The sequence below is a fragment of the Punica granatum genome, chromosome 4 (assembly GCF_007655135.1).
Source record: "Punica granatum isolate Tunisia-2019 chromosome 4, ASM765513v2, whole genome shotgun sequence".
Classification (NCBI taxonomy): Eukaryota; Viridiplantae; Streptophyta; class Magnoliopsida; order Myrtales; family Lythraceae; genus Punica; species Punica granatum.
The window spans coordinates 11851153-11876570 of NC_045130.1; the positions used below are offsets into that span (position 1 = coordinate 11851153).

The following is a 25418-nucleotide window of genomic DNA, read 5'->3' on the forward strand; positions in this document are numbered from 1 at the left end:
ATTGGCTCATGAGAGAGTTGTGTGGCTTCGCGACTGAATTAGCCGAAAATTTAATGAAGCGCTGGGTCTGGCTAGATTAGCTGAAAAGGATGAGTTGAGACCGGAACCTTGGCTCATGAAAACCCCATTGATCGAGAACCAAGTAAGGTAGAAGGGATATGCTGACGGATCAACGAGATTGCCTCGGAAGGATATTGCATGATAAGGAAATGATGCATGAAAAATATATATGTGAGGTGCGAGTGCAATGAAGTAAAGATAAAGATAAAAGTAGGTGGCGCAGAGCCGTTTTGTGATTAATGTCGGGTTGTTTACATCGAATGGCACCTCTCAGTCTTATAGGGCGGACTTAGGAAACCCTGAAGAGCAAATATCGGCCTTATTCTAAGGAAATAAGCAACATGAAGTAATAAAATTCATGCTGCCCAAGCAGCCAGCTAAACAAGAAAACAAAATATTCTACCTAGTTAATGATAATGAAATTGCCTAGCTAAAATAATTTACTTGCTAAACCTCTAAGCAATCTCCGTAAACGCAATCTTCCTCTAAGGAAAGACTCCCTACACGTCAGATTTAGGGTATCGGCCGTGCCTCTGCCTTGATTCGCATGCATCAACCCCAAAAAGGAAAAAAGATCGAACTAATTTCCATATTAGGCTAATGACCTTGTGTGTCGCGCTAACTCTCCATGTCTGGTGTGCAAGCCAAGGAAATAACTCCCGTTGTCATGTAGAATCACGTACTTGTCCTTGTGCACGTCCAAATTCGTGCGATAATGCCGTTCAAGAAAAAATCAGAATTCCTCCCTTAATACGAGCTAATAGCTAGCTCTCGGCTAACTGATCTGATCAGCCCAGTTAGAGCATTTCATGACTTCTTTCTTGAATTACCTTCCCGCCAGCAACTGTCCAAATCGGGTAGTGCCGTGGATCCTCGACTCGGGTCCTCGAGTCTTTGATCATGGTCCGCTCCTAGTTGAGCCGGTCACATGGACCTTACAACCCTAAGCCCATTTACCGCGAAATGCAGAAAATGAGTGTAAACAGTAATACATCAAGGCAACATGGCCCACTATCCGGCAAAAGGGGTAGCATGTGGAGTAACTCGAGTAAGCCTAATTTCAGCATGTGGCCAGTCTCCCGATCCTGTGTGAGTATGCCAGACGAAAAAGAGGTTGGTAAATCACATATCCACATTAAGAAGTAGTAAAGTAGCACAAAGAGGCTCTAATTGGTTGAACATTTGCCCGGAAACCATAAATTGGAGCCTTTTTTCTTTCAGTTTAGGGGAATATCTGTGACATGATTTTGCTTCTTGAAGAAATAGCTCAATGCGGATGGAAAGGAGATTGCGAGGACTCTATGGAACCAGGCCTTCGGACCATACGCAATGCGGTCCAAGTGTTAAACTGAGTTCACTGTATTGCACGAAGTTATTTGCATAATTGGATTCTGAAGTGGGATTTGCTTTGCAAGTGGCTGAAACGAATAATATCCAGTGCAGCTGACGGCTAATGGCGCTTACCCTCTCCATGAGATCAAGGACCTCGAAGCCACGAATGACTCTTCCAAACACAGTGTGCAGCCTGTCGAGATGCAGCTGTTCCACACAAGTAATGAAAAACTGACACCCATTGGCATTGGGCCCATTATTTGCCATTGATAATATTCCTCTTGCGCTGGATCAGAAAGAGATTCAGTGAACTAAAAGGACACCCTAACAAAATAACAGTATTTATACTTCAAACTCGATGTCATTACGACCATCGAGTTCATTTTTTACCTTGAGAGACTCCGTTATCTCAGCATCAAATTTCTTGCCCCAAAGTCTTGTTCCCCCTTCTCCTGTTCCCGTCGGCCCTCCACCTTGAATGGTAAAACCCTTGACATCCCGGTGGATTATAGTCCTGTTGTAGTAAACACTTGCACATAACAGCAAAAAGTTCTGCATTCAGACAGAGGAGAGCTATCCAGCTTTTATTCGATCAGTTGTAAACATTCAGATTTAGCCTTAGTGAATATAATTTTCCGAAAATGAAGAAGCCAAAGCACGAGCATTCTACGTACATAACCATATATGTTTTTTGCACAGGCGCCACAGTCCCAACCGAATGAGTGCACAGTAAAAGAGATGATAGTGATAACAAAAGAGCCACTCGAGGTGCATACACCCCCGATCTTAACAACCAAACAGAATTTCCGAAATGCAGTGACTTATTGGGTATATAATTTTTGTGAATTTTGACAATCAGACATTGAACCCCAACTCTCCGAAACTCATGATCCTCCAGCAGATGCTGAAGCTAATAATCAAAGGCAAAACTAACAAGAGAGAATGCATCAAACTAAGTACACGAGCCACGAGAAGCCCCCGACCAATTAAAAAGGCTTGAAAGAACATTTACTCAAGCCGTAGCATCTTCTGTATATTGCATCAGATTACATATTTCGTCTCACGAACGTAGTTGTTGAAATATATAGACAGGATTAGTAAAGTACTTGCCGAGGCGGTCTTGGGGACCTCGCCACGGCCATCTCGCGCTCGATGTCGCCAAGATTGGTGTGCAGAGTGACCACCTGCGGGAACCAGAAATGGAGAAAGAAGAGTGAGAGATATAAGGAGGCAGGAGGTGAGAAGCTACGCTTCGAGCAAGAAACACTTGCCATGTCCATCGGGCCGGTGATGGGCTGCACAGATAGAGAGATAGAGAGACCAAGCTGGAGCCTTGAGAAAGAGAAAGAGAGCTGAGATTCCCCTGGAAAGCAAGAAGGAGACGACATAGAAGTTCAAGAAGGACTTTGTTCTCGTGGACGTCCCCACTTTGAGTTTGACTTCTCTCTCGCGTGTGTGTGTGTGTGTGTGTGTTAACAAACTCGTTGACTAGAAGGATTTTGTGAATTAATTAGAAATATTTGAAATGGCCAATGTCCAAAAATATAAAATTAATCAAGAATAACTGATTCAACCGGTTTAACACTTCTTATATGTATCATGATCTCAAGTTCGAGTATTAGGAATGGAAAAAATTCTTAAATTGGGAGAGATTTATCATTGGTGAGCCGACCTGACTTGAACTGAATTAGTCAGGGTCCGTTGAGTTTCTAGATGCCCAGAGTACACATCTAAAAAAATATAAAAATTATTTAAAAGAATAAATTATCATAATTTATTTTTATAAACGGATATACATGATAATTCATGTTAGAAACTTTATGAATTACGTAAATATAAATTGACTCATTTCATCCAAAAAAATTAATTGTTTCATATTTATCATATAATAAATCAGGTGCAAGCATGCGGACACGTGGCAATATAAGAAAATTAATTTACAAAAAATTGTTAAATTTACTATGAAATTAATTTACATGGATGAATGGAGCTGTCGAGAATATTTTTCATTTTTCAAGAATATATTTAATGTTTGTCCATAAACTAATAAATTTCTTATCTTTTAAGAAATTAATTATTTCATCTCAGTTTTTAATATAATAATCAAGTGTCATAATTTTATTGAGAATAATATAAAATATTTTTAAAAAATGAAAGAATTGAGAGCATTGAGATTATCTAAACGGAGCATTCATAATTCGCGCTCTGACTTTTATATATTACTCCGACTTAAAGGAACAATGGCAGCAACCAAGGTCTTTCATCAGCTCATTCAAAGTTCCGAAGCTTTGCAGTGGAGAATCCTAACTTTCGGGAGGAAAGGAAAAAGACTGACACGAAAATATCAAAAATAAGATGTCTTCATTAAGAGAGTTCAGCATAAGGAGAAAAAAGAGAGAAGAAAAGGAAAAGAGAGAGAGAGAGAGAGTCTGGGTTTGATTTTAAAATATTTTTTTACTCTACCTCACTTCATTTTACTTATCTTCAATTCAACAATACAATTATTATTTCTCCTTTTTTATTCAATATTTTAACTATTCAATTCAATTTTTAATAAATTCTATCAACTATTTATTACTTTTTTTTCACAATTTTACGCAATTATTTTTTTTTCTCGATTATTTATTACTTATTTCACAATTTAATAACACAATTATTGTTTTCTCTTAATTATTTATTACTTTTTTCAGATTTTTTTTATAATTCAATAACATAATCATTACTACTACATTTGATTTGAAAATAAGATTTTAAAATCAGATTTTGAAAAAGAGTGATATAAATGGAGCCCACTATTTGACTTTGTATAAGTTATTTTGTTTTGTTATTGAAAAAAAGTTATATAAATGGGACCCACTCTTTGACTTTGTATGAATTATTTTATTTTGTTGTGAGTAGAATTATATTAAAGTTGTGATTTTAAAATAATATTGTGAAACTAACAAGCCATATAAACAAGATGCTTGATTGGGTTCTTCCTGCCAGCTTGTCCTCCACCACACTTTCTATAGTATGCGTGGCAGCGAGACCCAAACTCCTTGTAACGGTCAGACATCATATCATCGACACAATCCTTAATATGCTGCAACTCCCACTCAATATCGACCCCAGCCTAAAAGTAATCCACATGTAAGATCCAACAAAAAACATGCAATATATATATATATATATGTGTGTGTGTGTGTGTATCATAACAGGATATAAGTTCATAAGATTTAGTCAAATGACATTTTATTAGATATCGAAAAAAATAATCATTGAGAATGATTCTTTTGTTTCTCCATTTGTATATTCATTTTTATACAGGTCCATATTGTCTGCTTTTAGTAGTGCAATTAAACCCCTTAGGGTTGATAATAATATAATTAAAATTCTGGTATTAAACCCTATCCAAGCTACATTGATCAATTTTCCAATAGTCCTAGCATCAGCTGGAAACCTCCATACTGTTTGATTTACAGTTTTTGTTGGAAATGTGTGAATATTAGGTTTAACAGGCAAACAGCTGCTGCGGAGAAGAAATTCAGGAGGTTGTAGACATTTATAGGAGCTGAGCAGAAGCTATCCAACCTCGAACGGAAGTTACGGCAGTTGAAGAAGTGTTAGCGGAAGAAGAAAATAAAACCAAACCGAGGAAAAATCTCAACCGGCGGAAGAAGGATCTCATGAAGCTGCTGCTTTGAAGAAAGAAGCAAGTGAAGATAGAAATTACCCTAACGAGAAAGATCTCAAATTAAAGCTTTCAACAACTAACTTTAGTTAATTTTAGTTGCTAATAGTTCGTTGCCAAATCTATGAAATACCTACTCATGCTTCCACTTATTAGCGGCCGCAGGTTCAAATTAGCGAAGAAAAAATTAAAATGTATCTTTAGCAACTAGAAATGCATTAGTCTTTATACGTTTATCATTTTTAACAGCTAGAACCAATGTTTTGTTGTTAAATATAAGATCTATCTACTAACTTGATCAGCTAGTCGACAATTTTACAATTTCTAGCAACCATATATGAGTTTAGTGGTCGAAACAACACTGGTAACATTTAAATAATGGTTGATACCGGTCTTACTTTTTGCACACAATCTAATTATTAGTTGTTATATGATAACATTTAGTAACTAAGTCTTGTAAGTTGCTAAATATTTAGTCGCTAAAAAGCCAAATCATTGTAGTGAGCATAGGTAACAAGTATCATTATGGACAAATGCACTAATCCTCGTAATGCTACCTAATTTTTATATATTTATTTCTACTTATTATTACATGTATAAATAAATTTCTTGTATAAGTGTGGAAAAATGTATAAGTTGATAAAATTTTATTTCATTCAATTGGCGCTCAAGCGCAACTTCGCTGCCATTGTAACTCTGTTATAACTTTGCCAAACATCTCGTACGTTCTTTCATCAGATTCAACACTTTCTAATGTTGATTTGCCAAAAGATTCTACAATTTATATAAAGTAGAGAAAAGGCTCGAGAATGAGTACGGGATGAAGTTATTAGGTTGATAAAATAATTTTCATTAATAAAAGCAATACTGGTATTTAAAGTTGTAAAACGAGCAAGAGAACATAGTCTAATGGGACGTATTCTCGCCTATGAATTAAGAAATTTCAAATATAATTCTCACTAATGAGACTATATATTTCCTTTTGTTTAGATTTAGATTTGTACTTATTTTTTACTTCCTTATACTATGTTCATAAACCTCCCGGCCTGTAATTGAAAAAATGATGTTTTGAATATGGGTCTAATATTGGAAACTTTTCTTGTATTCTTGTTGTGGGGTCTATTTTCAAGGACACATGAACCCCATCTAATTGAAATTATGGGAGACGTTGCTCTCCAAATTCCGAGAGATCGAGTATTAGAGGTTATTTTTCCTTTCATCAAGTGCGCTTCCCGAACTTAAACTTGTGTTATTCTCCTTACAAAGTTAGACATTTTTATTACTCAACCAATACTTTATTGATAAATGGACGAATGATCAAATCTTAGTAATTTAAGCCGCCCAATCACTACTCACCTCCAAACTCAACACAATCTTTACTCTTCCACAACTTTTGTTGATTCTTCCTCAACTTTCATTATGTCGTTTTCCGAAGTGAAGTTATTTCTTCGTAAGTCCAAAAATCGCTACTTAAAATACTTATACATGTTAGTTACATCTTTGAAAGAGCACATTTCATTTTCCACAAGCGAGGTGATAACACAATAAAGAAACATTTATCACATCTTTGTTATTTGTATTTACTCGAAAGATTATGCCATCAGAGATGTATTTCATCCTCTGCTTTTATATATTTGATAAAGATTAGCATCTATTCTGCAACATTAGTTGGTCAATACTTTCTCATAAGCCACAACACTACCTAATCAAGAGAGGAAGACAGCTGTAGAAGGGCGGGGGAGATGGAAATGGCAATAGTTAACATAAGCTCAAAGTTACTTTGATTTTAATTTTGATTTTGATTGTGGAAAAAGACAAATGAGATGTAATTATAAATTTAACTTGGGAAATGTATATTTTTGTTGTGTAGTGTGTTGAGTTAAAGTTAAAGTTAAAATCGAATTTCTTGCAATCCAAACGGGGCAATTCGATCGAGCTCAACTTAATCAAGAGCAAGGGATTTCATGTCGATCGGCTTTAGTTTGGGCTTTGACCTATAGGAAGCTGTGCCGTAGACCCAATGGCCTGAGTTGGGCCTTTCCTCCATAATTGAGGACCTAACAATTTAATGGCGCATTCTATACAATGTGCTAGCACCATATAACTTGATGTTACTCGCTAGGCAAAGAGTCAATACTATGTAATTTGATGAACAATCAATTGTTTTGCTGCTGCTGCTGATGTTTTCCCTGGGATTATATAAAGGTGCGGGTCAAAATGGCACAATCCTCAATCAAGATATTTCTATACAAAGATCTGCAGAACGAGAGCAGTATGTTCATGCTGTCCGTACCTAAATACCATTGGTATTTCGACGTTCAGATGTAAGATTACTTTCGTCTTAATAATTACGCTGCCATACAACAGACCCTGGTTCAGCAATGTAATACATTGAGGCAGCACCACTGACTATCCTGCGAGGGGGTTGGCGTGTATTGTAACCCGATTAAGCCTGATCTCAGCAAGCGGCCGATCTCCTGGTCCTGTTTGAGTCTGTGAGAAGATGAAGAAGTTGATGAATCATGATGTTCACTAGACACAATAAGAAAGTAGGGAAGCAGCACAAAGAGCACTATTGGTTCTACATTTGGATCAGAACCATAAAGCGGAGCCTATTTTCAGTCAGTTTAACGGATTAACAGTGACATGATTTTGCTACTTGTGAAGACACCTCAAGCAGTAGCTGCGAAAGGAAAGGAAATCGCAAGGACTCTACAGAACCAGGACGTTGGACCATATGCAGAGCAGTCCAAAGTGTTTCCACCAATTTAGTCCCAAGTGTTTCCAATAGTTTAAATTTGCCGAGTAACAATGTGCTTGCATGAAGTTATATGCATAATTGGATTCTAAATTGGGATATTTTTCTTTCCAGATTGCTGAAACGAATAATACCCAGTACAGCTGACAGCTAGTAGTGCATACCTTCTCCATGAGATCAAGGACCTCAAAGCCATGAATCACTCTTCCAAACACCGTGTACAGTCCATTGAGATGTGGCTGCTTCGCATAGGTTATGAAAAACTGGCTCCCATTGGTGTTGGGCCCACTATTTGCCATCGATAATATTCCCCTTGCATTGTGCTGGACCAAAAAGAAAATTCAGTGAACACAAAGGATCCTTGAACATAATATCATTATACTGAAAACTTTATCAGTACTACCATCCAGCTCCATCCAGCTCATTTTATTAAATTACATGCAATTCAAAGAGCTCAGGTATTAATAAGAAAAAAGGCCCCAAGTTGTTGGGCCAGCAAAGCATGACATCTATTGAAGCAGGCACAATCAAGCAACAAGAATAATCCACCGAAATATAATGGTAGCTTTTGCCTAGCTAATAAGAACGTGGGAAAGTCGTTTAGAAGAACATAGTGCATTGAAGCATAGCATCCCAAAGACTGAATATTACTGCAAGCATAGGCGTCATATCGTACAAAATTGAAGCCCCTGCTCATGGTCCCACAACAAGGTCCTATTTTTCTCCCCCATCCCATTTAAAAACGTAGAAAAAAACCTATTAAATAAGAGAACATCCTGAATGAGGTGAAGGGGCACAGAGCAAACTATAGAGGCTTTCAGGAAGCAGGATGACTATGAGGAGGCAATGGTGAAGTAAATCTGGCCTAACAATGCTTCCAGTCTCGAGTAAATACCACATACCTTAAGAGACTCTCTTATCTCATCATTGAATTTCTTGCCCCAAATACTCGTTCCCCCTTTTCCCGTTCCTGTTGGGTCTCCACCTTGAATCATAAAACCTTTTATATTCCGGTGGAATACGGTTCCATCATAATAACCACTTGCACATAGGGCCAAAAAGTTCTGCATCCAAACAAAGCAAGCAATCCAACTTTATCTTATTACTCAATGAGTTGAAAAGCTTTCAAATTCAGCCTCACTTAATATTTTCCAACACAATATGAGCATTCTACAAACACAACCATAGATTTTTATGCACCGGCACAGTCGCCGCAATCTCAAAGTAACAGAAATATCAGCAAAATTGTCTTCATAATGCCGAATACTCGCAAAACGCTTACGAAACACTTCGTGGAAGAACTCACTGCAGTATACAATTTTCTTAATCGCAACAATTTGATACTGAACCTCAACTCTCCCAAACTCTAGATCTTCCGGTAGATGCAAAGGCCGACAATCAAAGGCAAAACTAACCCGCCAAACTCAAAACTAACGAGAGCGAAAGCATCAAATGGAGGTATAAGGGGACAATAAGAGCTCCTCCACCAGTTAAAGGCTTCAAAGGACATTTACTTATATCAGCCATAGCATAATTGTCGGAATACATGAATAGGACTATCGGGATACTTGCCTCGGCAGTTTTGGGGGCCTCGTCGCAGGCGATCTCGCACTTGATGTCGCCCAGATTGGTGTGAAGGGTGACCGACTGCGGAAAGAAGAAAGCAAATAATTGAGCGAAATGGAGAAAGAGGCGGAGTAAGAGAGAGGAAACAAGAGGTGGTAAGAGAAGCTTCTCGAAAACTTGCCATGTCCGTCGCGCCTGTGATGGGTCGCACCCAGAGAGAGAGAGAGAGACCGAGCTACCGCTGCTTCTTACTGAAGAGGTCCAGAAGCTTCCGTTGAAATGAGGGGAGCAGAAATATTTATAGCAGAGCTGAGGAAACTTCACAGAAGAGAACTGGAAGGGAGAGCTGAGACTCTCTGGAAGCAAAGAAGGAGATGAGGAAGAAAGGGACGAGAGAGAAGAAGACAGCTCCGGAAGCCGGTGGGGGAGACGGAAATGTCGGCGTTTAGGAGTAAGGGTAGGTATGACTTATACCGTCGGATCAAGGTGCAGGGGTCAACTTAATCAAGGGACGGGATTTCGTGTAGATGGCTAAGAATTTGGGCTTTGACATATAGGAAGTTGGGCTAAAGACCCACAACACAATCTTTTGAAGAAGTGGATCCTACATAACCAAGTCTGCGGGTCAGTCCGGGTTTTGAAAAGTAGTCAAATTTTTCACATTTTATTAATTATTAATTTAGTATGATTTTTTTTCTTAATTTAAAAATGAACAAATTACTAATTTGATATTAATGTTAGCACAGCGTCATTTTTTTTTTGATGGGGTTTCAACGGCGGCCGCAACCCCACAATCGGGGTCGCCTATGACGACAAAAGTCGTTAACGATCCCGATGGGGGATGGTGACCGCCGATGAGGCTCCTACCGTTGACCTCCCTCTTCCTTCCTTTCTCAAATTTACTTTGTTTTTTCAAATTATGGGCGAGCCCCACCAGAGGCTGCCGCCACCACTCTTGCAGGGTCGCTGGCTATCCTGAGCGAAAGGTGATGACCAGCAATTCTCATTTAAATTAATGGAAAAATCGATGCATGCTATTATCAAATTGATAGTTTATGCATTTTTAAGTCAAGAAAAAAAAGTTCGTGTTAAAATTGATAAAAATGTGAAAAGTTTGAGTTTTTTAAGGCAACTAGTATATATGCACGCACGTTGCGGTTGAAAATCATCTTTGTTCAAATTTTCATTTCATTTTGCTCTTAAAATTTAAATTTAAGGCTTATGTATGCGTTATATATAGATGTTTTACAATATATAGATACGGATAAGAAGTTCGGGTACATAATACAAGATCAGAAAATTGAAAATTCAAGAGTATATATAGGGACATGTTAATTAATCCAAACCTATTACTGGTAGTAGTATACCTTGAGATTTTCCTTGTTCCTGAAGTCAATGATCTAGTGATATGAAATTCATTGACAGAACTTGCACAATCTAGTGGTGTGAATGGTACATTTCGTATATACGCATAGTTGATTCATTTTATTACATTTCTCAAATAATTTATATAAGTAATTTTTTAAAGTTGATATTGATAATATATAAATGATGATTCTTGGTTAAGTGATATTAATTAGAATCGGAAAAGTAACATAATTTTCAAATTTGATATTTATTGCATCTCTCAAATAATTTATTCAACTAATTGGCCCGAGAGTCGAGACTAAAGCAACCGAACAAGAAAAATGAAATTTTCTAACAAACTAAATCCATGGGCAAACTTAAGCCCTGTTTGGATTCGAAGTTAAAATCATCATGATTTTAACTTTAACTTTAACTCTACACTACATAACAAAATACACATTTAAAAAGTCAAACTGGTGGGTCTCATATCCTATTCAAACACACAATCTCATTATACACAATTATCTAATACATCCATTTATTTTATTTAAAGTCAAGCATATGTTTTTGACAATGCATAAAGCACAATAATCATTAGATTTTTCCAATTTTCTTGTGTATATTATGAATAAATATTGGATTAAATACTTAAAAAGGGACATACCATAAAATTTTTTCTAAATCTTGCACGTATTTTAAAAAATTTATGTAAAATCACAACATTTCAAAATTGTCCCAAATCTACCCTACCATTATAATCCGTCAAGAAACCGCCACTAATTGCTGATGCAATCGTTAAATTTTGTCAAGTTAGCTAGCATTTTCCACGACAATTTCAAAATGGCCCAAATCTTTTTCATCTTTTGAAATTTGCGCAGCCCATCCACCCTCTCTCTCTCTCTCCCCCTCTGTAATCTCTGCTGACGGGGCTTAGATATATCATTGACGATTGATAAAAAGAACAAAAAATTCATTGAAATAAATATTGCTACATTTTTTTATCATAAACAAACAATAAGAATTATATATAATTATAAGTATAAATATAATAAATAAACTCTATAAAAAGGCGAATAAAGTTTCTATGACACTTAATTTATCCTGGTCTTCAATAAGCTGTTCTTCTAGCTCTCGGATGAACTTTCTAGTAATTAAATTAACAAGAGCATAAAGGAGAAAAAAAAATCTGAGCGACAGACACTGGACAAATAAAAAAAAGTGTACATTTATAGGGGTGAGGTGGAATCATCCATGGTCTTAATCACACTTATCTTCATGTCTTAAGCAAAGGAAAGGTGAATACTCTTGCAAAAACACTTCGAAGATACACAGGGGGGGAAAAAAAGAAGAAGAAGGCAACAACCAATGGGAAGGACGGTGATGAAGGCACTTTGAAAGATTAACTGAAGCTTATTGCCTTGGTATCATACAATGATAGCTCCCCCTAAGGTATATATCATAATCAAAGCTCTGCAAGATTAAAACTTGGCGTCAAATTCTTCCAAAATAATCAAGAAGGAACACATACATGTAGAGTGCAATGGCCATTTTCAGGAAAGAGTAGAAATATGGGCTTTTATTTTTATTTTTATTTTATTTTTGGTTGGTGAATAGAAATATGGTATTCTGCATTTACCCCCACGGAGTCATGTGTTTTAATCTTTAAATATACTATCGACCTAATAATATATTGCTGATATAAATGCAAAGTTAAATCAAGAGTTATGACCTACTCATTATATTTTCCAATGGTCCCACAAGACATTAATCTCTAGAAAAATTTCTTCTGGCCTAATTGATATATAGCGAACAATTTTGATTCTCAGTATAAAAATGTTACATTGATCAATAGAATAACAAAACAAGTCTTATTCTCACCAAGTGAGCTAAACGTAACTTAAAACTAAAATATATGAAGAAAAGTGTTCGAGCTAATTCAGAATTAAAACTGCAATGTGAGCATTAGTTAAGCCATACACCAATTTGAGATTTCAACATAGATAACATTTGCAGTTATTTGACTGAAAGATTATGGTTGATTGATATGGAAATTCAATTCTTAAGTAAGCTGATTATAATTACCCCGAGCGAAAAATGTTACCAAGCAACACCCGAGACATGCAATTCCAACACAAACCAATTATAGCCCTTCGTTCTCGTTTCAGCTGTGCCCGAAAGTGTAATGGCTAACCCATTCAACACACAAGAAAATGGATTTTACATACCTGTCAGAGTACTCGTGAAAATACTTTGATTCAAGAGATTTATCTTATTGCTTTATGTAACAGAAGGTTTAACTTCTTCTAGGTCATCTTGAAATGCCTATCACGAAGGGCAGCAATCATCTAATGATAACTCCTCTTCGTGTTAGAATAGTTGAACTTCCATTCAGAATAAATGAATTGGCCCCAGTTCGTTCCGCCATCCCACCCAATGAATTATTAGGATTCATTTTTCAATAGAATCTTTTATATTCATAAGTTCCGTCATTCCCATCGCTTCTCAATTAATTTTTAAGAAAATTTTCTCAACTTTAAGACCATGCCAAAACGCAGACAAAATAAGTACCGAATAACATAGCTATGGCTTTCTTGTTAATTGGACCAGTAGACTATCCATTCACATATCTTTAGCAGCTTCAAGAACCTCCATTATCATTATATTGACGACCTACAATAGTTGATAGAAGTTATTTCAAGGAATCAAGGAGAAGCTAATGCATTCAAAAAAAAAAAAGGAAAATTTATTGCAACAAAAGTTAAGCCATGGTATTACCAAGTATTGCAACAAAAGTACTGCTGCTTGGGGAAGTGAAAGTGGCTAACTGTGTTGATTGAAGCATCTTAGCCTGTCTCCATCTTAGGGCCTGATCACTGGGCAATGGAAGTAAGTCGGTGGTTAGGGCACATCGTGAGGCTCACGGGACAAGTCGGGCATGTTGTCGTTTGGTGGAGTAAAAGGACCATGATGGCAGAGTAGTCTAATTGCCATAGCAGAAACCAAAAGGCGAAAAATACATAAGAGGCGAGCATGATATGCAAAATCAAGAAGAAAGGAGGAAACTACCAATGGAAGAACAAAGCAGGGCATTGACATCGGGCAAAAATCAAGATAGGCGAAAGGAAGAGACAGCAAAGGGAAGCGTTATCCGGGAGATTGAAGGGACTAATTCCACTCGGAAGGGGCAGTTGGCGTTGGGGAAGAAGATGCTGATAAGGTTGGCGAAGGAGGGCGAGAAAGTGTTAACTCAACAGCATCAGTTATGTCCCGTTTGTTTTCAAGGTTAAAATCACAAAAATTTTAAGTTTAACTTTAACTCAATCCATTACACAACAAAAATACACATTTTCCAAATCAAAAATTTTAACTTTAACTTTAACTCAACACACTACACAACATTTGTTATTTTTCACAATTAAAATCAAAATTACTTTAATTTTAAAACTAAACGCACTATTAGTGTCCGAGAGGCACAGGGGTATCAATTAGGGTCTTGAAGGAAGGCACGAGTCTAAATGGGCGCAAGTTCTAAACGAACACAAGGAAATAATAGGTGAAGCTGCTAATAATCGAAGGATATTAACAACTATTAGTTACAAGGATATTTAGAAATTATCTTCTACGATTTTTATTTCTTTATCAATATTGAAGTAAATTGTGATGTAAATTTAATCTTAAAATGAAGTTGTAATGCAATTGCGTTGCTTTTTAACTGATTTTGGGGGGAGAAGTTGACTTATATATCTCTCATGTGGGAGCAGCAGGACGTGGCGGTCGGAAGAATCAGTTCGACCATCATTGGTAATGCCCGAGAGGAGTGGCGCATTCAAAATGGAAGGAAGGGCATAGACGGAATGTAGGAATATTGTGGAGAGTAATTTGGGGGTAAAAATGTGAAGGAGGAGGAATTTAGTATAGATTAACCCTTTGAGAAATATGTTGGGATTGATACGTGTCCTAAAGGTATTATGTCATCGATTCTATATTATGACATTAATATACCATGAGGCATTGTTGTTATCGAGTGGTTAGACTATCATTTTAAACGATAACATCCTTGTAATAATAGGTTCGATAGACATCAAGTATGATTGAATTGTGAGATCCTATCAATGATTAGCACTATATCCAAACGCCCCCTGGTCGAAGTATTATCGTTGAGAAGGACGACGGTAACGCAGCAAGACCAGTGTGGTGATGATTGATGACCAAGTCTCATGGGTCATGGATTTAGAGATATCAAGTCACACCACAGGTATGCATTAAAGGTAATATATACTAGACTGAGCCGCCATACTCTCGAAAGGTCATGTTCTATATTTAGGAAAAAATACAGACGTCGTGCATTTATGTCGTATTTTCTAAAGATTGTGTTGTATTTAGGAAAAAATATAAATGTTTGTGTTTTTTTAGGTGATTAACCATATAATATATATGAAGGATATCGGGGGTGGCATGGCGATGCCTTGGGTAGGAGAATGGAAATCCCTCGGTTTGTGTAAGCATAAATTCATTATTATTAAAATTTGGTAATTTATTTCCTTGAAAACATTTAATAAAATTGTATGAATATATTATCAAGGATCAAAAAATAAATTTTCGAGTATATATTAATAGAAAAACTCTGAAAAAAAGTTTGACTACAAGTTGAGAGTTTGTCCAATACATTTATGTGGATTCACTTTATTGTACAAATGAGAGAATTTAATGAGAGTACTCTATAAATTATTATACATACATATATATATTAGGTTAATCACGTAAAAATACATGACATTTACTTGAATTTTTAATTCTAGCATGACCTTTCAAAAATAGTCTAGAAATGCACGACCTTTCGTTTTAGTCTCAAATCTAGCACGACGTTAAATTTTTCATCAATTTTAAAGGTGGTGGCTGACTAGGCATTAATGATGTCACGCGTCGTAACATTATTTGATGATATGTGGAATTAAATAAAAATATATGGGGTCTTCTTATCATGCTAGATTTGAGACTAAAATAAAAGATCATGTAAAATTTTAGACTAAAACGAACGGTCGTGCCTTTCTATACTATTTCTGAAAGGTCCTAGTAGAATTAGGAATTTAAGCAAAGGTCGTACTAGATTTGTGATTAAAACGAAAATTCTGCATTTCTATGCAATCTCCGCAAGGTCGTGCTTGAATTGAAAATTTGAACAAATATTGCGTCTTTATACATGATTAACCTTATATAGATTAGGTACGGGCAATTTCGGAAGACGAAAGTGAAATGGAGCTTTCAAGCTTTAAAATATTAGGAAGGAGGAGAGAAGTGAAAATAAAAATTTCACATGCAACTCTTTTAATTGTGACAAATATTCCATTTTAACCTTAAGGGAAAAATATCTTTCAACCCTAAGACTAAATTCATTGGGGTGGAGATGCCGTCCGGCCGAGGCGTCTCTCAAATGAGAGATGCAAGGAAAAGCTGTTTTTGCCCCCACCCTTTCCCTTATTTTATTTTATTTTAAAAAGAATCTTGAAAAATGGGTCATTGGCTTTTTTTTTATTTAATATGTACATGGACCCATAAAGTGATTAAAAAATAAAGACGATTGTCGGGACAATGAGTTTATTCTTTTATTGAATGTATTTTTAAATGATATGATGATTATGTGGTTAAGATGTGCCACTTTAGAGACTTAAATTAAAGACAATAAATGAATATAGTCTCAAGTATCAATTTGGGGCACTTTTGCCTCCTGAAGTATTTTGTGCACATTTTTTACTACCGAGGAAGGCCCAATGAAAATGTCCCTCCTATGGTTACTTATGTAGTTAAAATTGACAAAAATAGCATGTCCAATGCACATGATTAGAAAAAAAATTAATAAAAAATAAAATCGAATTAAAAATAAAATCTTATTTGCAAATGAATTGATTTCCAAGGAATAAAAATATTAAAAAAGAAAATTGATTGTGGAGGCTTTGAAAGTGCAACCACATGAGGGCCATTCCCAACTCAGCACCAGTCACAAACCTCAATTGGAGGACCCCACGTGAACTGGCGCACCATACCACGGCAGAGCTTTTTTTTAATTAAAAAAATCTAATATTTGAAAATTTCAATAGACTTTGACCGATTGATTCGAGACGGACCCGCCCTTCGAAAAATAAAATTTTCGCAATTATGAGTTGCTAATCTTGAAGCTTTTTTTCATTTTTCTGTTTTCCTTTTTCCTGTGATACTTCATCTTATTGCTCTCCACAATAAAAAAAATTATGTTTTTTCCTACAATAATCTCAATTCATCACAATTCATGATTTTTCATTTTCGGTTACACTCAATTTATGATTTTGAGACAGCCCTCGTAGTCATATGTAGCCATATAGGTGCAGTTTCTCACACGCTTACCTTTTCATTTCCTTATTACAATGGAAAAATAAAAGCACATAGAGAACAACTTTCACCATATTTGTATGAATAATAAATTATGTTATTTTGATTAAATTTCAATTGTCAATTACTTGAGATAACATAGCTATCGCTTATATTCTGAAATTTACAGTTAAATATCAAGTTTTATTTATTACTTTGTACATAGTGCAAGTACACCTAGAGTGATATTAAATCAAACTGTGCTATAAATGAAGTGAAAATCGTGCCATATGGTAGAATTTCCCTCACGGGCTGTTTGGATTAATGTAAAGTTTGAATTTTCCCGGGAATCCTCCAACTTTACATCCTAAAATACAATGTTTGTTAGGAAAGTGTTTGGCTTCACGGGTTTTCCTCTGTAAAAATAACGTGCGAGTCCAGGGAAAAACTTTCCCACCCTCACACATGGTATTTTTCAATTACCAAATTGAACTCCACCATTGTAAAGTAAAAAATCTATGTTCTTTTCCAATATACTCCATTGCCTCATCTCACGTCTCATCTTTTACCACTCAAACCTTGCTTTCCCAATTACTCATCCATCTCCACATTTCTTCTATTCCTCCATTGCCCTCAGCTTGGTCGACAACTTCTCGTCTCTCACTCAATTCGTCATCAGGTATGTCTCCGACTTGCTTTCTTTTGAAAATTTGGCTCTTTGTTATGATTCTTGTTCTATTTCTTCTATTTGTAGGATTCGTTTCCTTTGATACTCGATCTATTATCATTGTAATCCACTCATTATTAGCTTCAATTGTCATGATATTGTGCTATTTCTTGCCTCTATCATCATTTTGAAAGTCTTGTTTTGTAATTCAACATTGATAATTGTTTGTAGGCTGTGATGTGAAATTTAAAAGAAAAAATTTTTAAGGGATTTGATTTGGGGTTAGTTGGACCATTGCCAAAATATATAGAATTCTAATATGAAAGTGTTAGCATTAGCAAAATTATGGAAAGGAATATTGATTAGTGATTTATTGTATTTTTCTTCCTAAATTCTTGTATGTGATTCGTTTTTTGTGCTAATTAGGATATTTTTCTTCCTAATTTCATGTATGAGATTCGTTTTATTTCTGGTATAGAATCCGTTGACAGTCACCTGGTGCAGTAGATTGTATGGGTAATTATTTTATTCTTTGAAAATGGTCACTAAGTAAGAGTTCCCTCCGTGCCTCGAGCCGTTCGTTTCTGTCTAAGTTCGTCTTCTTTATCCCCATCCTCTGAGTTGTTCGAAGTTCTTCACCAATCCCATCACCAAATTCGGTTCCGCTTCGTGTCAGATCCATTCTCATTGGGTATCAGCATCACCAACATATTACATTTAATTTGTCTTTTGTTAGCAAGCAGAGATATTATTGTAAATTGGCATTCCTTTCCCTTCAATTTGTTTACCAAACACCAAAATATTATATTGCCGTTCATATTTCCAGTAATCTAATATACTTGCTAAACACAACAATCTTCAAATACGACCTATATTCCAAGTAAAATTCTAAACGGGTCAATTTTTCTAATAATCTTGACGTTCTCAGTAATCTAACAATCGGCGAACCAAATGGTTCCTTATATTCTTTTTTATGGGATTGTATCCCCAACTTATTACTTGATCAAGACTATTAACTAAGGTGTGAAAAAAAAGTGATAACCAAACTGTCCCGATAATCGTCCCTTCCATTATCAAAAAATAACTGAATTTTTGGTTTCAGAAAAATTCGGTTTCTAGATTTTCAGTTAATTCGGTTTCAGGACGGTTATTGTTTTCAAATTCCAAAAATTACGATCAATCATGGGTCCCGTTCTAAATATATATAATATATAATTTGCTGTGTACATAAGTGCGGCAAAAAATGTGCACTCCAGTAAGGCAGAAACTCTAATCTCCGGCACTTTCCCTTTTTTAAATAAAAAATTGAAAGAAATTTAGGGACTGTTTGAATTTATAATTAAAGTTATTTTGATTTTAATTTTGATTATGAAAAATGACAGATGAGATGTGATTATAAATTTAACTTGGGAAACGTGTGTTTTTATTGTGTAGTGTCTTGAGTTAAAGTTAAAGTTAAAGTTAAAATTTTTAAATTGAAAAATGTGTATTTTTAATGTGTAGTGTGTTGAATTAAAATTAAAGTTAAAATTAAAATAAAAAAACTCTGAATCCAAACATGACATTAGAATTACAAATATATAAACCCTAGTCCCTCTTCTTCTTCGTTCCTCTCGACTCCCTTCGACATAACTTGCCTCTCTTCTTGTCTGCTTTCTGAGAAATGAAGAAACTCATCGATCCAACCAAAAAAAAAATTGAAGAAACTTGTTGGGCACCAAGTAGCACCAAGAAGCAAGAAGTCTCATTGCCAATTTGAGACAATTCAATTAATTGAACCGAAAAATAATTTATTTTCAGAATAATTTTATAATTTTAATATGGTTTCGAGATTAGCTTCGATTAGAAAAATCTTATTCTCGAAAATTTGAAATGATTACAATTAGCGCTGATAATGGAAACGTCCCGTCTCGTGCCCACCCCGATTATTAACCAACTTTGCTTCACATACAGAACAACATCAACGAAAAGATCTCGTTTCTGGAGACATCCAAAATCTGAAGTTGGACTATGAGGATTAGACGCACTCACTTTCTATGGGGCCCAAATTTCATCCCTCGTCCATGCGGGCATCCATCCACGTGGCCTCTCCGTTAATTTAGTATCCAACAAGGCGATCCTCAGGACCTCAATCCTCATCATTCCACTCACCGACAAAATCTTGGTACATCGCATAACATCTCATAGTTACCGTTTAGTTTCACCTATTTACCCCCATCAAATTTTTGCCAAATTATTATTACTTATAAGTTTATTCGGCCCATATATTGGACGAATTTCGTAAAAAAAAATATTGAAAAAATTTAAATATATAAACAATCATTAGTTAGAATTTATAATTTATTAGCATGTAAAAAGTTATATAGTAAATTTAAACTTATAATAGAAAAATATATATTGAATATATATTAAATATTAAAAGTTCTTAAATAAGGAATTCACGTAATATATACATAATTGCAATTATCAAATTAATTTAAAATTTAAATATTTTTAAATATATAATCGTTAATTTTATTTAATAAAAGAATACGAACTTTAGAGTCTACTAAAATTTTTAAATTTCATTATTTACATGTGCACTTTTATTCTAATTGATATCTTAGATATTGAGTTTTAAAAATTTGAACATTTTTAAATAAAATGACCCAATCAATTGAATAAGGATTTTGCTTAATTAAGCTTTTATAACATTAGCTATAATGCTTAAATAATTCAAAATTTATTTTAAATTTATATAAATATAAATTATTATTTATCATTTTAAAACGATAAATATATTTATTTGACATGGTGATAAGTGATGAAAATTATTTTTATACTATATATAGTATATTAGATTTTGCAATTCGTATCGTATCGTGTTTAAACGTGTCGTGTCTAAATAGTCTCTTGTCACAGAAGTCTAAACCCAGATAAAACACGATTATTATATGTGTCAGATTTCATAAACACGAACATGATCCATTTACATCTATGTTAACACGATTAACTTGCTTAACCTGTATAATTAAACGTGTCTAATTGTGTACAATGTATATACCCACACGATTAAACATGACAAATACGATAAACAAGACTACATTCAAAGTAAATTAAGCATAACAAAAAACATCCAGAATCCATTATCCGATGAAAATATTACATCATACTTGGGGTAAGCTATTCATAAGCCATCATTAACTAAATATTCTCCAAACACAACTCAGACAAGTTCATAACTTACATGACTTCAAAATTCAAATTAACATGAAACACGCTTACTCATACGTCTCTAATCATGTCTATACAGGTTACGAAAGTTTAATCCGTTAAGACACAATTATTTAAACTGGTTAGGTAATTCGACCCGTTTAGACCAAAAATCTATTTAAGCAAAACCAAACCTGTTTAATTTTGCATGTTATCGTGTCGTGTCCGAAATTACCAGGCATATAGTATATTAACATATAAATTAATCAAGATTTTACTACTTTATTCTTATATTATTTTAACATTTTTATTTTCATTCTTATTCAATGCATTAACTACAACATTATATATATATATATATATATATATGTTAGAGTAAATTGACAAATTGATTCTTTAAAAAATTATCAAATCTGAACTCAAGAAATTTTTTACATCAAATTAAACCTTGAGAGATTAAGTATATATCAAATTCGACCTCAAAATTTTTTTTACATCAAATTGAACTTTGAGAGATTAAATATATATCAAATCTAACGTCAAAATTTTTTTTTACATCAAATTGAACATTGAGAGATTAAGTGTACATCAAATCCGACATTTTCATCAGAATACCATCAAAAAATGTATTGAAAAATCTGATTTGGCATTTAACAGCTGATGTGGCATTGTTTTATTGTTTTCTTCCATTTTTTTTTCTTATTTCCCATTTACATCTGGCTTAAAAAAGTATTTCCTACAGTTTCTTCACTTTTCAGTCAGAGGCAGGAAAAATTTTCTCCTCTCTGCGTGTCCTCCTCAATCGCCGGTGCTTTCGACGTAGACTCGCCAATTGCTGCCGCCGTAATCACTCCGTCACTCTCTATCTCCTTGCCTCTAGCTCTCTATGCTTTGCCCTGCCTTACTATATCGTGTGTCCCTACAAACATAGAGAGTTAGAGGTGCAACGAAAAGGCGTGTAGGGACACACGATACAGTCAGGCTGGGCAAGTATAGAGAGTTAGAGTCAAGGAGAGAAAGGGTGACTGAGAGATTACGGCGATAGCAATTGGCGAGTATACGCCGAGAACACTAGCGATTGAGGAGGACGCGCCGAGATGAGGAAGTTTTTCTCACCTTCGACTAAAAAGTGAGAGAACTGTAGGAAATATTTTTTTTAAGTCAAATAAAAATGAGAAATAAGAAAAAAATGGAAGAAAACAATCAAATAATATCACATCAGCTATTAAATGTCATTTTTTCATCCATTTTTTGACAGCATTCTAACGGAAAGTCAAATTTAATGTACACTTAATCTCTCAATGATCAATTTAATATACACTTAATCTCTGAAGGTTTAATTTGATATAAAAAAATGAAAAAAAACAATCAAATAATACCACATCAACTATTAAATGTCATATCATATTTTTCCATCTATTTTTTTACAGCATTCTAACGAAAGGTCAAATTTAATGTACACTCAATCTCTCAATGTTCAATTTAATATGCACTTAATCTCTCGAGATTTAATTTGATATAAAAAAAATTTTGAAATCGAATTTGATGTTACACTTAATATTTTACGGTTCAATTGGATATAAAAATTTCTTGAGATCAAATTTAACGTCACATGCATATGTGAAGGACCAATTTGTCAAATTACTCTTTGAATTATTATCTATTTCATCTATTTATAACATGAGTTAAGATGTCAGTTCAATAACTGTATTCGCCCAGAAAAAAAAAATTCGATAAACAAAAAAATTTATAAATTCAATACAAAAATTAAGAAAGGCACCGACAACAGTCGCATACTCCAAAAGGGGTGGTGGCCATAAATAATACGCAGCTCGAACCACAATATATGAATTAAATAAATAAAACGAAATAAAAATTAGAATCTCTCTCCAACAAAAACAAAAATCAAGATACAAAATGAGATAATTAATGACAATAATAATTAATTAAGGCAAGAAAAATCTCGTGGTAAAATTACCATTCAGGACAAGAAAAGAGAGGAAATAACAGTGGCAGACACTGTGAGAAGAAGCACTGCGAGCATTGCAGGTGCCTTCACGTGAACCGCGGCGTTATCCGAGGTGCTGTTCTCCGACTTCGCCGCGGGTGCGCCGGCGGGCGATCCCTCCGGCGTGTCCATTGGCGGTGCAGGAGGCGAGGCTGCCAGCGGCGAGGAAGCCTCCACTGCTGGGCCTGGAGCCGAGGCGACCGGCGCCGGGGATGGCGCGCTGACGGGCTCGGGCGCTGGCGCAGATGATGGCGAGTTCCCGAACAGCTCGGTCGGGAGGAGGACGTTGTCTACGGCGAAGATGGCGAACGGCGTGGAGTCGATGATGGTGCTCGCCACCCTGGAGGAGCCAACCCCGGTGTCGAGTGTCACCGAGTCGCCGGCGGTCTTCACAGTGAAGTCATACTTGGCGGCTCCATTAGTCGCGAGAGTGCTGATCGGGTCCTTGCTGCTCTTCAGGGAGCCAATCGGAGTGTACGAGGGAACGGCGTGGTACTGTAGGAGGGAGACGAGCTCGGCATTGGTGAGCTTGCCGAGATCCGGCACGCCCTTGGCCTTGAACGCCTCGTCATTGGGGGCGAAAACCGTCAGGCCTTTGTCAATGGCCGACTCATACGTCTTGATGACGCCGCTGGAGATGAGCAGGCTCGCGAACGTCTTGCAGCCGGCCTTCTCGAGGAGGGCGGTGATGTTGGAGCCCGAGGCAGTCGGGGCCGGGGCGTTCACGATCTGCGGCACGACGATGGGGGCACTGATCTGGATGATGGAGATGTTGTACGGGATCTGCTTCACTGACTTGGTATAAGTGGAGTCGAGCTTGGAGCCGGGGGCGGCGGGGCCAAACCCGACCTTGCCTCCCTGCAGGACGGTAATGTTGACGAAGCCGATGTTGCCGGGGGCATTGCCGGTGGTCTGGTAGAGGGTGGTGGAGAGGGTGGAACCGTCGGGGATCTGGTGGAGCTTCTGGGGGTCGAAGTAGTCGAGGACGACGTGGATCTCGAGCTCATTCTTGATGACTGAGAGGGGCTTCTTGCCAGCGAGCGCCGACATGGCGGCGTTGTCGAGGGCGAGGACGGTGAGGGTCTGGCGGCTGTTGATCTCGTCGGCGAGCTTCGTCTGGCTGAGGTAGGAGTTGAAGAGGGAGTACTCGGGGAAGCCATCGAGTATGTCGGTAATGTTGTGGGCCGAAATAGCGGTGGCCAGGAGGGCGAAGGTGACGGCGACGAGGTGAGCCGAGGCCATTGTCGGGCGTTAATGGAGGCTGAGAAGGAAGCAGAGCTGAAAGAAGAAGACAGTGAAGTGATGCTCAAGACCGTGAGTGGGGGAGTTATTAAGGGAAAGAAGGAGAAGGGTACGTACGAGGGCTTAACCTATCCATGGTTAGGTTAAGAACGTTAACTATGGTCAAGGATGATGGGTCGGTCCCACGTGAGGTGGCATCGAAGGCTGTGGCCTAGTGGTGTTTTGGTTTGGGACACAGCTGGAAATGAAAAGACTTTGGTTCGTTTTGGTACGTACGTATAAATGGCTTCTTCATCATCTCCATCTTCCACCATTCAATTCGCCATTGATGCCAAGCTTCTTTATTATTGTTTTTTTAGCAAACTAATAATTTACCTCTCGAGATATTGATATTATATCAAATTTTATTTCAAAAACTTTTTTACATCAATTTTAATTTTAATCTATTTAATGTATATCATATTGTTCATTCCGTCCGTCTGTCGTGAAAAACTCGATAGAATCTTTTGATGGAAAAGGATAATATAATGTACATTTAATAAGTCAAAATCAAAATTGATATAAAAATATAAAAAATAATGTCACTAAATGTTTGAATGAGTCATGTGATGTATGCTTAATCTATTTATATCCGATTTAATATAAAAAAAATTTTGAGATCTGATTTGATATTACGTCAATATTCATGGGCAAATTGTTAATTTAGTGGTTGTTTTTATGTTGACTGATGCTCCCCCAGCGTGTACTTGTCTGCTTTCTCCCTTTTGCCCTTTTCTTCGTCTCATCCTCCCGTTTCTGTCTGTCTTCTTTTACCCGAGCTGCAATCATGCTACTTTCGTTTCTGTCTTGTTAATTGGTGCACCCCTGCCTCATTAATGATTGAAAGTTATATATTAGGTGGTTTAGAACATTCCAAGAATTTCGACGAGCTCAATCACAGATCGAGTTGGGGGCACAATTTAATCATTCACGAACTGTTCTGATAATCGGGGTTGCATTCTCAATCTAACGGGTCGTTCGATGATCCGGTATTCTAGAGTGTTGTTACATCAAGATGTAATTGGCAGAGCCGTTGGGCCAAGTTATGTATTGATTGACATTGGAGAGAGGAAATTTGTTCTCCCAAGTAGTCATGAGATCATATGATATGATACGGGTGCAAAAGATGAGATGCATGCAGGGAATGGAATGGCCACTGCTCAGTCAGTCACAGTGTGCACTTTCGAATAATTTT

General features: G+C 36.3%; 2 protein-coding genes and 2 long non-coding RNA genes across 5 annotated transcripts; all 4 read right to left on the bottom strand.

The window, feature by feature from the left end:
• Positions 1-253: 253 nt before the first annotated feature.
• LOC116202936 lies at positions 254-2575 on the bottom strand. The gene is made up of 3 exons (XR_004156171.1): positions 1783-2575; positions 1525-1678; positions 254-1145 (listed from the first exon to the last, which is right to left on the bottom strand). It is a non-coding gene; the product is annotated as an uncharacterized LOC116202936 (long non-coding RNA).
• Positions 2576-7206: 4631 nt separating this feature from the next.
• Positions 7207-9808, bottom strand: LOC116202242 (peptidyl-prolyl cis-trans isomerase CYP18-1). Its single transcript, XM_031533702.1, has 5 exons — positions 9568-9808; positions 9393-9467; positions 8723-8884; positions 7985-8143; positions 7207-7555 (listed from the first exon to the last, which is right to left on the bottom strand). Exons 1-5 carry the CDS (start codon positions 9568-9570, stop codon positions 7472-7474), a joined length of 483 nt encoding a protein of 160 aa, XP_031389562.1. The 5' UTR covers positions 9571-9808; the 3' UTR covers positions 7207-7471.
• A 1999-nt stretch (positions 9809-11807) lies between these two features.
• On the bottom strand, positions 11808-13941 carry LOC116205489. Of its 2 annotated transcripts, none has more exons than XR_004156515.1 (4): positions 13800-13941; positions 13509-13606; positions 13302-13403; positions 11808-12203 (listed from the first exon to the last, which is right to left on the bottom strand). It is a non-coding gene; the product is annotated as an uncharacterized LOC116205489 (long non-coding RNA). The 2 variants fall into 2 exon arrangements; XR_004156516.1 differs by having other exon boundaries at positions 13509-13713.
• An 8787-nt stretch (positions 13942-22728) lies between these two features.
• Positions 22729-24263, bottom strand: LOC116205571 (fasciclin-like arabinogalactan protein 10). Its single transcript, XM_031538202.1, has one exon. The coding sequence runs from the start codon at positions 24182-24184 to the stop codon at positions 22916-22918; it is 1269 nt and encodes a 422-aa protein (XP_031394062.1). The 5' UTR covers positions 24185-24263; the 3' UTR covers positions 22729-22915.
• Positions 24264-25418: the final 1155 nt, after the last annotated feature.

Coding starts and splice junctions, on each gene's coding strand:
- LOC116202242 (XM_031533702.1), bottom strand. Junction 8,144..8,722: donor AGATAAGAGAGTCTCTTAAG/GTATGTGGTATT, acceptor TTTTTGGTCCAG/CACAATGCAAGGGGAATATT. Junction 7,556..7,984: donor TCCTTGATCTCATGGAGAAG/GTATGCACTACT, acceptor ATCTTCTCACAG/ACTCAAACAGGACCAGGAGA.
- LOC116205571 (XM_031538202.1), bottom strand. CDS start 24,184: ATGGCCTCGGCTCACCTCGTCGCCGTCACCTTCGCCCTCCTGGCCACC.